The sequence below is a fragment of the Dipteris shenzhenensis genome, chromosome 29 (genome assembly GCF_047967505.1).
Source record: "Dipteris shenzhenensis isolate YYH24624 ecotype China chromosome 29, Dip_SZ_1.0, whole genome shotgun sequence".
Taxonomy (NCBI): Eukaryota; Viridiplantae; Streptophyta; class Polypodiopsida; order Gleicheniales; family Dipteridaceae; genus Dipteris; species Dipteris shenzhenensis.
Window position 1 is genome coordinate 16881813 of NC_141624.1, and position 13032 is coordinate 16894844.

Sequence of the window (13032 nt, forward strand, 5' to 3'; positions counted from 1 at the left end):
AATGGAAAATCAGCAAAGGGGCAATGGCTATTGCCAGGGGTCGTAAGGTTGATACTTTGTATTCACTTCATGCTGGACATTGTCCGCATTCCGATGTAAATGCCGCCGAGCTGCCAAAGATTTCATTGTGGCATAGCCGGCTTGGCCATATGAGTATTAAGGGAATGGAGCAATTGGCTCATTTTGGTTACTTGCCGAGTCTAAAATTTTCAGATTTAAAGAAATGTGAATTTTGTCTCTACGGTCGTCAAGTACAAATACCTCATAAGAGAAGGTCAGATCAGAAATTACAGCTCTTGGAGCTTGTACATACAGATGTGTGTGAGATGCCTACACTCTCTTTAGGAGGTTCTAAGTACATACTGTCATTCATAGATGACGCCACCCGCAAAGTGTGGGTTTACACTCTCAAAAAGAAGAGTGATACGTTCAAGGCTTTCACTAAGTTTGTTGCACTGGTCGAAAATGAGACAGGCAATAAACTGAAAGCTTTACGATCTGACAATGGTGGAGAGTATTTGTCCAAAGAGTTTCAAGAATTCTGTGAGGCAAAGGGTATTCAAAGGGTGTTGTCTGCACCATATGATCCTCCACAGAATGGTACCGCTGAAAAAATGTTCAGGACCATTCAAGAGAAAGTCAGATCCATGTTGTCACATGCTGCACTGCCCCACACATTTTGGGCTGAAGCTGTAAAGACAGCTGTGCACCTTATTAATAGGTCACCAAACAAGAGACTATGTGGCGGTGTGCCTGAACAGGCATGGACGGGTAAGCCTCCGTCTTACAAACACCTACGGGTCTTTGGTTGTGTCGCGTATGTGCATGTACGCAGGGAGGACAGAACTAAACTGGATCCAAAGTCTCTTAAATGCATATTCCTAGGTTACGGTGACAAAGGTGAGATGGGCTACAGGATTTGGGATCCCAAGAACAGAAAGCTTATACGCAGCAATGATGTCGTGTTTGATGAAACCATCATGTTCAAGGAACCTGTTGTACAGCAGGGACCCTTAAAAGTAACTATTGATGATGACAGGCATCATGGGCAACACAGACAGGCTGTAAATCAGCCACAACAGCAGCATAACCAGCCATTAAATGATGCTGCAGCAGGTCCTAATGGACAGCCGGGTATGGCAGAAGACATCCCAATGGATGAGGCACAGTTAGGTGATCTTCCTGACATGCAAATGCAGCCAGGAGACATGGGACAGCCACCTTATCTGGGTGATGAACAGGCTGGACAGCCAGCTCAAGACGATGGTCATTGGGTTAGAAGGTCAACCAGACCGACGCGGCAGCCAGAAAGATTTGTTCCAGGCATTGATTATTTGATGATCACTGATTGTGGAGAGCCTTCATGCTACAGAGAGACTAGGCAGAGGGCAGACAAGGTTCAATGGGATCTTGCTATGAAGTCTGAAATGGACAGCCTTCACAAGAATGGCACTTGGGAATTGGTATCCTTGCCTACTGGTAAAAAGGTACTGCCATGCAAATGGGTTTATCGACTTAAGGTCACACCTGGTGAAAAGCCAAGGCATAAAGCCAGACTGGTTGCCAAGGGGTTCAAGCAGGAATATGGTGTTGACTTTGATGAGATATTCTCTCCTGTCGTTAAGATGACAACTCTCAGAACTGTATTAGCATTGGTTGCACATGCAGATATGGACTTGGTCCAAATGGATGTCAAGACGGCATTTCTTCATGGTGATTTACATGAAGAGATTTTTATGCAGCAGCCAGAAGGTTTTACAGTGAAGGGAAAGGAAAAGCTTGTGTGCAGACTGAAGAAAAGTCTTTATGGTCTTAAGCCAGGCACCCAGAGAATGGTATCATAAGTTTGATACATTCATGCGAATCCAAGGTTATAGGAGAAGTGACATTGATCACTGCTTGTATACCAAGAAAGCTTCAGATGGCAGTTTACTGATCCTCATTTTGTATGTGGATGATATGTTGATTGCTGGAAAATCTCATAAGGAGATCAATGCCTTGAAGAAAAGATTGCACCAAACCTTTGATATGAAGGATCTTGGTGATGCCAACCATATACTGGGCATGCGGATACTTCGGGATAGGGAAAAGCGGTTGCTATACTTGTCTCAGAAGGAATACATTGGCAAGGTCCTGCAGAGATTTCACATGGAGGGGGGGAAGAGTATTGGTACTCCATTGCCTCCTTATGTGAAAATCAGTGCTTTGGACAGCCCTCAGACAGATGCCGAGAGGGCTGAGATGTCAAAGATTCCGTATGCATCAGCGTGTGGCAGTCTCATGTATGCTATGGTTGCAACCAGGCCCGATATTGCATTTGCAGTGGGAGTGGTTAGTAGATACATGGCAAACCCCGGCAAGAAGCATTGGAATGCAGTGAAAGGTGTCATGAGATACCTGAAGGGTACACAAGATTTGTGTATATGTTTCGGCAGTCAAGATGCAAAAGTGCAGGGTTATACAGACTTTGATTATGCCGGTCACCCTGATACCCAGAAGTCTACTACCAGATATGTTTTCACTTTCACTGGAGGTGCAGTGTCGTGGGTATCTAGAATGCAGCAATGCATTGCTCTGTCTACCACAGAAGCTGAATATATTGCAGCCACTGAGGCATGCAAGGAGGCTATATGGCTATCTCGGCTAGTGGCAGATTTGGGTTATCCATTGGAGATTCCATTGTTGCATTGTGACAGTCAGAGTGCCATACAGTTGGCACGTAATCATGTCTTTCATGCAAAGACGAAGCACATAGATGTGAAATATCACTTCATCAGGGAGGTGCTTGAGAACCAGCAAATTCAGCTTGTTAAGGTGCATACAGATGACAATCCGGCACATCTATTAACCAAAGGGTTAGCTGCAGAGAGGTTTGCACACTGCAGATCTCTTATGGGTATTGGTTGAGGCCAGCATATTGGTCTTGTACATTGTATACATTTGCTGTTTTTTATTCTTCCTCTCCTTGAGGGCACACTGCCTCTAAGTGGGAGGTTGTTGGGGTAAAGGCACTGGCCACCCTATGTAAACAGTACTTTATGTTGTACTTTAGTGTAGGACACTTAAGTACGCTAAGTACACATTTGTACTTAGCTGTACTTAAGGGTTACTACCTTATCCATAATATAAAAAGTGTGTGCTTGGGGAGGTACCACCACTCATTGTGATTATCCCCACTAGTGTGCGTGTGCAGTGAGTCTCCTCACTCCCGACTCTATCTCCCTCTCCATCTCTCAGGCGGCTGATGTATGCTGCTAAGAACACGTGCTCTTGAAGCAAAAGGAAATCCACTGCTCATCCTACCACCGCCCTCTACAACTCCTGCCGCAGTAACAAGTATTGCGGTTGAATCGTTGCACGATCGTGGAGACCATGTACATTCCAGCTAGCCATGGTCTAGCTCATGGGGGGGAGGAAAGAGTGAAAAGGCTCATCTGTGTCTAGGAACCTGCACCACAATCTCAGACATCTGTGACTTGGGGGGGGCGCTTGGAAGGGGAGTAATCCGTATATGTGCATCTACACACCAGGGGCATGACCGGCTCAATGCCTACCTTCCATGCCCATTGCATCATGAAGGAAACATCCACCCCAAACCTGTCGACACATTGCTGAAGCGTCCAATACCTCAAAGGGGGCTCTATCGACGTGGTTGGCTCTCGGTGTCCAGGGGACTTCACTTCGCCTCTACCGAACAGGAGCAGTGGACCCTGTCTTTGTTCGATTGCATGATGAGTGAGCAGATGTATCGCATGATGGAGCAGTGGATGGGGATCGATCATGGCTCAACCATGCCATTTATCAGCTTGGCTTTTCAGCATATAGGACTTGGCAGTTGTCATGATCCGTCTGCCCCCAAAGGTGGAGATCACGCATCCAGCTGCACTAAAATCAGCACGGTCATCTGCAGAGTCAAAGGATACACATCGTGACCTCGAGATAGTTCCAGGGTCCTAGCCTCCAGAACTCCCTCGGTGAGGGTTGCCCAGGGCACGTTCTGGGACCCGATGCTTGAAAGAAGTGGCTATCTGTTCTGAACATGGTCGAAGAGGCTATGTCCGGGGTAGATCTCATCTACGGGAGGGCAGAGAGAGAGACCCCTACTTTCCCCCTATCTGTTGAGGAGCCACCTCCGGCTTGGATGAGGAGCTGGGGGCAGAGGCGATAGATGAGGGGGAAGGGGCTGCTGTAGCAGAAGGGGATGAGGCAGGGGAGAGGGAGGGGCGGGTAGTGACGGTAGCTACAATGGAAGGATGGGCAAGGCGGATGAAGGGCGAGAGGGGGGGGGAGGAGTGGGCGGAGGGGGAAGAACTGGCAAGGAGGACGAGCCCGAAGAAGAGGAGGTCGCTGAAGCCACTGCAACTCCCATGCCCCTCTGCTGCGCGGGTGGCCGTGGTCCCTGGACCTCTCACTTAGGAGGCGGGAAGGCCTAGTATGTGGGGCAGTTGATACCAAAACCTCGGTGGATCCCGCATCCTACTGCTGTACCTGTGTATTTGCGCCCTGAGCCCAAGACCCCTATGGTTCCTTCAAAAGGTCGAAGAAAGTCTCGTCCTCTGGGTTTGAGAGGGGGTGCTCACCTTGAGCCTAGGAAGCAGCCTGACTCTCTCCCCACAACTTCTTGTTAGATTCTCACCGTGCCCACCTATGAGCCCCCGATTTGAGGGGACAAGGGGCAGTGAGAGGTAGGAGGGCTGGGAGAGAGGCTCAGGCCAAAACCGGAGGGAGAATACCATGGCAAATATAGGCGACCAGCCCGTGCTGCAACAGCAGGAATAAAAGGGGCTCTAGGCCTCACATGTAGGCACTAGGAGCAGCACTGACTGGCCGCCCAGGGCAACCCTGGCCGGTTTATGAGGCCCATGTGGTCGGCCACCAGACAGGGTACCGACCCTACTGGTCGGTCATCTAAAGGGGCCTGGGCAGAGCCTATAAAAAGCCCACTTCTCCATTCAGCCCAGCATCCAGTGCGAAACTGAAAGCCCCTCTCCAAGGCTGTGTTCAGCACTCAGATCTGGGGCAGTTTCTGAGAGAGAGAGTCCATCAGTTTTCTCCAGCACTTTGCTGTGTTTTGTACTGCTCCCTTGGAGCTATTTTCTGCCCACCATCCAGTGGATGAATATACTCTCTCTCTCTCTCCATCTACATTTATTTCTGAGTGTGTGTTACTTGCATCTGTGATCATCTCTCTGAGTTGAGTGTGTAAGAGTTGGAGAGATCTTGGGTGGAGGTTTGAGCAATTCATTCCCTCCTATTTTCTAACACTTCTCCTTCGCCTTTGCCTTCTTTCTGCGGTTCTGCTCAACCTGCTTTCTTCACTTTTTCTTTTTCTTTCCAACTTCGGTCCACTTCCCTTCCGAGAGAGAAGGACCTTGACAGTAGTGGGATTCGAGGGTGCTGCCATGAGAGCCCCTTTGGCCAGACCAGGATCTCCGCCAAGAACCTCTAGTCCAAGATAATGCAAGAACCACCGCGGCCACGTGGAAGGGTACGAAGGGAAAGGAAGAAAGCTAGGGAAGAGAAAAGGCCACCATGCAGAGGAGCTGACCAGCTTAGAGAACCAAAAGGCCACCTCCAAGCACCGGGAGTCAGCCCACTATTTGAAAGTCTCATCTTGTTGGATGATTGGAGCAAACACCGAGTTCCTCAACCACCACATTTGCCTTTGGCTGATCCTTCTGGGGTTGGTCCTCCTCTCCTCCTCCTTGTTAGAAAATAAGAGGGAATGAATCACTCAAACCTCCACCCAAGATCTCTCCAACTCTTACACACACTCAACTCAGACAGATGATTGCAGATGCAACAAACACTCACTCAGAAATAAATATGGACGGAAAGAAAGAGAGAGAGTATATTCATCCACCGGATGGTGGGCAGAAAAATAGCTCCAAGGGAGCAGTACAAAACACAGCAAAGTCCTGGAGAATATTGATGGACTCTCTCTCTCACCAACTACTCCAGATCTAAGTGCTGAACACAGCCTTGGAGAGGAGCTTTCAGTCTTGCACTGGATGCTGGAACCAATGGAGGAGTGGGCCTTTTATAGGCACTGCCCAGGCCCCTTCAGTTGACCGACCAGCAGGGTCGGTTCCTTGTCTAGTGGCCGACCACATGGGCCCTAGTAAACCGACCAGGGTTGGCCCTGGTTGGGCCGACTTGGCCAGAAACAGGCCCCTATTTAAGGGCACCCTGGGCGGCCAATCAATGCTGCTCCTGTTGCCTCTATGTGAGGCCTAGAGCCCCCTTATTCCTGCTGTTGCAGACTGCAACCAGCCCGTGTGCTATTTGCCTATGATGCCAGCCTGAGTCTCTCTCTCCCCAGCCCTCCTACCTCTCACTACCCCTTGTCCCCTCAAATCGGGGCCTCACTGGTGGGCACAGTGAGTTTCTAACACCCCCCCTCAATGTCACAACTGTGGGCCAATCCCCATTCGTTTGATGAGGTGCTCCATCTATTCTCGAGGAAGTGCCTTCGTGAAGAGGTCGGACAAGTTGTCGGCGGGTTCTGTGACAATGATTGGGTGGGTGATGTTGACACCAAAAGATCAACAACAGGGTATTGTTTTTTACTTGCATCTGGTGCCATCTCTTGGCTGAGTAAGAAGCAACCCACAATGGCCCTTTCATCTACAGAGGCAAAGTACAAAGCCGCGTGTACAGCAACTTGTGAGACACTGTGATTGAGGTGGATTCTGGAGGACATGGACGTGTGTCAGGAGGACGCAACAGTGCTGATGTGCGACAATCAGGCAAAAGATGCCCAGAGAAGAGAGAGAGGGGGTCCAGCCTCTCCCTAGAGCTAAGTCTGCAGCACCTGTTGCACTCTCTCACCTCCTGTAGATAGGCCCAAAGAGTAGGCTTCCTGCTGCTCCTTTCTGCCCTGGAACTGCTGGCTGCTGGATATTAAATGAGACCAAGAGCCTCTCCTTATATAGGCCCTAAGGCCTGCTGAGAAAACCGACCAGCCAACCTCATACTGGCCGACCAGTCTGCTGCTGGTGCAGCCCTTAAAGCTTTTGGGCCCTCCAATCTAGGCAAGAGGCCAGCCTATATAAGGCATGCCTCTGCCCACTGGCAGCCCCATTTGCTGCTCCCCCAGGCCCCAGCCATGTCAGCGCCTGTTCACCCTGCTGCTGCTGGTTCTGCCCTCTGCCAGGCACTTCTCCAACCACGTGTGCAGTGCTGTACTGAACCGTACTGCTGCTGACGTCATCGCGCCCTGCCAAGTCAGATCTAGGGCTTGCTGTCCCTGCCTTTTGCTCCTTCCACAGGTTCCGTCCTTTGCAGCCTTCTTCTCTTGTGAGGTGCTGCCCATGTGGCAGCCCCCTCTCTCTCTTCTCTGGGCATCTTTTGCCCTAGGTCTCCCTCCCCCACGCTCTCCTCATTTGGGGGCTTACAGATGGGGAGGTGACCTTTCCAACACCCCCTCTCACCGACACATCTCAGCCCAATGCCAACACGTTGATGAAGATGCTCCAGTAACTCCCTGGTCGTAGTCCTCTGGAACTTTTTGATGTCGAAATCTTTTCCTGGCTTTTCATCCAATGGCTCCTGCTACCAGGTCTGGTTCCACTTCCGCACACCATCCTGGTACACAGGTCCATCTTTGGTAGCACCTCCTGGCACCACCATCCTCCGTCACATTCTTGCCTTCGAACTCGAGCAATCCAGCCATCACGATCTTCCAGTTGTCCCCCTCATAATGAGTGAACAACCTACAGTCTTGCAAGCACCATGCTCTGAGGGTCTGTTTCAACCCGTCCTTCTTTTGGCAAGGTCTGCAACAAAAGTACATCTCCAGATCACCTGGACTGCGAACTTTAAACGCACCTGACTGAACCTGAGTCGCCCTCCTTCTCGCAAGGGCACAATCCTCCAGTCGTGGAAGTCGATTCCCTAGAGCTTCTGAATCAGGGTCATCCTTCAGCAAGGTCCCTGCCTTCAGGCTCCCACACCTGTGAGCCTCCTACTTGGGCTCTCATACCAAGTTAGAAAATAAGAGGGAATGAATCACTCAAACCTCCACCCAAGATCTCTCCAACTCTTACACACACTCAACTCAGATAGATGATCACAGATGCAACAAACACTCACTCAGAAATAAATATGGACGGAAAGAGAGAGAGAGAGTATATTCATCCACCGGATGGTGGGCAGAAAAATAGCTCCAAGGGAGCAGTACAAAACACAGCAAAGTGCTGGAGAATATTGATGGACTCTCTTTCTCACCAACTGCTCCAGATCTGAGTGCTGAACACAGCCTTGGAGAGGAGCTTTCAGTCTTGCACTGGATGCTGGAACCAAAGGAGGAGTGGGCCTTTTATAGGCACTGCCCAGGCCCCTTCAGTTGACCGACCAGCAGGGTCGGTACCCTGTCTGGTGGCCGACCACATGGGCCCTAGTAAACCGACCAAAGTTGGCCCTAGTAAACCGACCAAAGTTGGCCCTGGTCGGTGGCCCTGGTTGGGCCGACTTGGCCAGCCACAGGCCCCTATTTAAGGGCGCCCTGGGCGGCCAGTCAATGCTGCTCCTGGTGCCTCTATGTGAGAACTAGAGCCCCTTTATTCCTGCTGTTGCAGACTGCAACCAGCCCGTGTGCTGGTTGCCTATGATGCCGGCTTGAGTCTCTCTCTCCCCAGCCCTCCTACCTCTCACTGCCCCTTGTCCACTCAAATCGGGGGCTCACAAATGGGCACAGTGAGTTTCTAACACTCCTCTCCTCCTCTTCTCCTCCTCCCCCTTCTTCTTTTCTTTTTTCATCTGACTTCTTCAATCTGCAATCTCATGCTCTATGTCCGGGCTTATCACAATAGAAGCACTTCTTTTTCTTCTTGCCTCCACCCTCTGAAGAGTCCCCCACCTCTTCCAGAGAGTGACCATCAGCTTCTTCTTGGGCTCACCTTGTCCGAGCCTATCCTTGTTAATATTAGCCGTTCCTTTGCCTCAAGCAATAAAGGCCTTGTCTTCACTACACTTTCCCCATCCTTCTTCTCCTTGGCTTCCTCTAATATGAGCATCAGCCCCAACTCCTCAAAACTAAGCGGCTTGGATTGCTCTGCAATAGTTATTGTGGTTACCAAATCCCTAAAGCTCTAGGAAGCATATTAAGAACTAGCAATGCTAACTATTCAAATCAACCTTTTGATCTGTAGCTGCTAGTTGCTGGAGAGTCACGATTGGCTTCTTGCCTCCACCCTCTGAAGAGTCCCCCGCTTCTTCTGGAGGGTCACCATCGGCTTCTTCTTGGGCTCACCTTGTCCAAACCTATCCTTGTTAATATTAGCCTTTCCTTTGCCTCAAGCAATAAAGGCCTTGTCTTCACTACAATTTCCCCATCCTTCTTCTCCTTAGCTTCCTCTTATATGAGCATCAGCCCCAACTCCCCAAAACTCAATGGCTTGGATTGCTCTGCAGTAGTTACTATGGTAACCAAATCCCTAAAGCTCTAGGAAGCATATTAAGAACTAGCAATGCTAACTTATCCAAATCAACATTTTGATCCATAATTGCTAGGATAACTTGACCATAATCAAACGCTCACTTACCAAACTCCTTCCTCCATCTTCATTGTGAACAATAATTAAGGAGCATTAAGAATTCAACCAGAGTTGCTGGTCTTGTATAAGTCTTTCAAGATGGTCTAGGCATCCTCTAAAGTAAAAACCACCTCGATGTCTGGACTCACTATGTTTGTTGTAGTAGCAATGATTAAGATAGCGCCTTGGTGACGCTACCTCACGCATAGAATCCCATTGATCCTTGGGTTTCAACTCTATGCCCATGCCACCACCTAAATTCTCCTCGCCATGTGGCTCCTTATCTTAACCTTCCAAATAGAGTAAGTAGTCCCACCAGTTTGCTAGTGTCCCAAAGTTCACTTTGCTAACCTTACTACGTGGATTTGAGTCGTAAAGCACTATCCCTCCAAATATCCAAGCAGACCTTCACATCCAAAGCTGTGCCAATCTTTGGATCGGAAACCAACATCACTTCCTTCGCTCTAATACCATTTAGAGCTTAACATTGAATGGGACTTGCTTGCTAAGCCAAGCCCAAACCACTAAACACAGCAGAGAATATACGTCGCCACAAGATCACATATAGATCTAGGGAGATATAGCGGCCAAAAAACTGAATAACGATTAGGACCAAAGGATAAGTACAAAAGTGCACTCACATCCTACACCACGTGGACAGCGGGATGCTGCTCCACTAGTGCTAGATCTGAGGCCACATTGTGCAATCTGCAAAGTCAACCATATGTCCAAACCTATAGGTGGCCGACTAGGCAACTTACAGACGTCCAAATAGGTAGGCAAGCACCTGATTTTCCGAGCGCTGAAACGTGGAGCAGCAATCTCTTCATCGGTGGATCACCTTGGGGAGCACTACGTGGATCCGACTTGACTATCTCCCTTAGATCCTCTCTTGTGCATAAGGGCCTTCTATGTTGATCTTTGTTTGGCAACACACTTGCACACCTAGAGCATTCGGCTCTTGTTGGTCATTTATCAAATTCTCTCTTTAAAATACATTTAAAGATTTAATAACATATCTCAATCCAGCTCCTGGAACGTTTGTGTATACTGATAATGCACTCAAGCAATTCATTTGATCATTCCAGGGAAAGGAGACAACACATCTATTGGTGACTTGTTGCCATGCTCTCAGCTGACGTGATACTCAACGCCAAGACAATTGAGTTAGGGCATCCTTGCCTCAACTAAGGCCATGTTTTAGAAACCCATCGGAATTCTTATTGCCTCAACGGATGCAACGACAGTAGAGCAGATACACTCGCACAATTCTCCCACCCGAGAGAAGTTTCAAGATCTCAGAGCAAAAGCTGATCAACAATGCCGGAGCTCCTATCTTATGGCTGGGAAAGCGTCACATTAAGAGCAAAAGGGAACCCACCAAAGCAACTGAGCACGCAAATCGGTTTGCAAATCCTACCTGAAGATAGGGAGAGCATCGAGTTGTTCCTCTGCGTATGAGGACCGCCATAGCCAAACCTTCAGGGTCTTCTTTCTCGATCAATTCTCGATGGCCTTCTTATTCCTCCGAAGCGCAAAAAGTCTTCTTCCCAAGAGTTATTTTCGAACACCATAGCCAAGTTGTTCTTCATAGCATGCTAGCCATCCTAGCCAAAACTCCAAAGCCGTCACCTTCCCCGCGCGAATGGTTCAAAAGATTCGTCACCTTCCCAAGGGCGCTTTCTTCAGGTGGACAAATGCCACGTTGGAACAACTTCCACATCATCAAGTTCGGAACTACGACTACTTAGGATATGTCCGTGGGCTCGACAATCTTGCCCATCCATGATCTGTGGGCTGTGGTGTCATGGTGTGCAAGTCTATAAACACCCAAAGGTTCGCGTTGCACCCGGGGTGTCATCCAAATGTGAGCATTTATTGTGTTTGTTGGAGTAGAAGCTTTATTGGCTCGTGTAGGGAATTCTGACAGCTTAGGTCCACACAATGTTTTTATTTGTTGTTCGTTACTTGTCTGATGCTTGGGCAGGGTGAACATGTCGGACACACTTCCCTTCCATTGGCCACAGCTCCACGTCTCGTTTAATGGAAGGCATCCACCCACATGTGAATCCAACCTAAGAAGCTATGCCCTCCTGGGGCCAATTTTGCCTTCACTTACAAGCCAAGGTAAAAGGAGGGCTACTTTTAGCACCCCACACACCTTTTGGTTAACAAGCTCAACTTGATAGTCCAATCCCGAACTTTTAGTGGTGTAAGGAGTTGCATCTATTGATTGTTTTTTAGTTTTTCGAAATGTCTTGAATAACCATAGAGGAGAATATACTTTTTTCCAAACAAACTAAATTGGTGGAAAACTAAATACCCAATACCAAAGACATTTTTGGACCAATAATAGGGATAGGGAATGAGAAAATTTCCAATTGCACAAATTAAGCATAGATTAAAGGGGCCATTAAAATATCAACAACCCTTCATGGGAAGACCCAATAAAGAGGCGTAAAAAGGGTAAAATATTATTAACATGTGGCATAGTCATTAGAAGTGGCCCCTATTTAGGCTATCACACTATTCTATCCCCCACGTGCCCACATTTACAATCATGTGCTGCATAGTTATTAGCTGTGGCCCCTCTTCAAGCTATGATGCTATTCTGACCCCCACTTTTGCCCACATTTACAATCATTGTGGCCCCAAAGCAAGGGCCATTTTGACCGAATGATAGGCTATTTTGGTTCTCAAATGGCTTACGTGTGAACATGTCATAAGAGCACATACACACGTGCCCCTTTGAGCCAAATTGTGGGTGTTCAATTCTCCTTAGCCCATGCACTAAAGCAACAAGAAGCATGCATTTACTAGTTCAAAGGGTCATGCAATAGGTGTGATGACGTATAGGCTTGGGAAATCAACAGTTTTGGGTCGCATGGCAGCTCAACATGTAGTCCCCATTCAACACCCTTTGGCCCTCATATGGACTATTGTAATCCCTTCTCCTAAAGAGACGTTGATTTGACCTATTTAACTTGGGTGAACACTTTTCTAGCCCCCTTAGCATGCACTTGTTAAGCACGCACTTGGCCTAGAAGTAGAGCGGACTTGACCTTCACATGGGCCATTTTCACCCTTTAGAGGGTCACTTGTGAAGAGCCCTTAAGAACCACCACCCAAAAGAGACAAGGAAAGGGGACATCGTCTAATTTGATGGTACACTGCATGATGTCAAAGACGACTGGGAATGAATAGAGTGCAATGTGGATATCGTTATAGAAGGGTTTGCTATGTATGAAAGAACAATAGTATGTGTTAATAGATGCATACATGGATAGCAAACATATCATAATTTTATTGTTCCCAATTGAGTACCATCTTGTCTTACATTAACACAAACACAGTGTAATGAGCAAGAGCCCTCTATGAGTTAGCAATCTCGTGCATTGGATTTATCTGCATCACCTGCTTCACCTCTAAAAATACCAAGTTTACGTCCACTTGTCCCAAGAAAATAATTGCCTAAGCTCCATGAGCTTTAGCATAG

General features: G+C 48.2%; 1 protein-coding gene across 2 annotated transcripts in view; it reads right to left on the minus strand.

Moving 5' to 3' along the window:
- LOC147882504 (mitochondrial-processing peptidase subunit alpha-like) overlaps positions 1-11371 on the minus strand; it is a 57942-nt gene extending 46571 nt beyond the window's left edge. For both annotated transcript variants that reach the window (XM_087400602.1, XM_087400601.1), the window contains exon 1: positions 10957-11371. In XM_087400602.1, coding sequence (XP_087256728.1) covers positions 10957-11007 — 51 coding nt within the window. In that variant the 5' untranslated portion in view covers positions 11008-11371. The remainder of the gene's footprint in view (positions 1-10956) is intronic.
- Positions 11372-13032: the final 1661 nt, after the last annotated feature.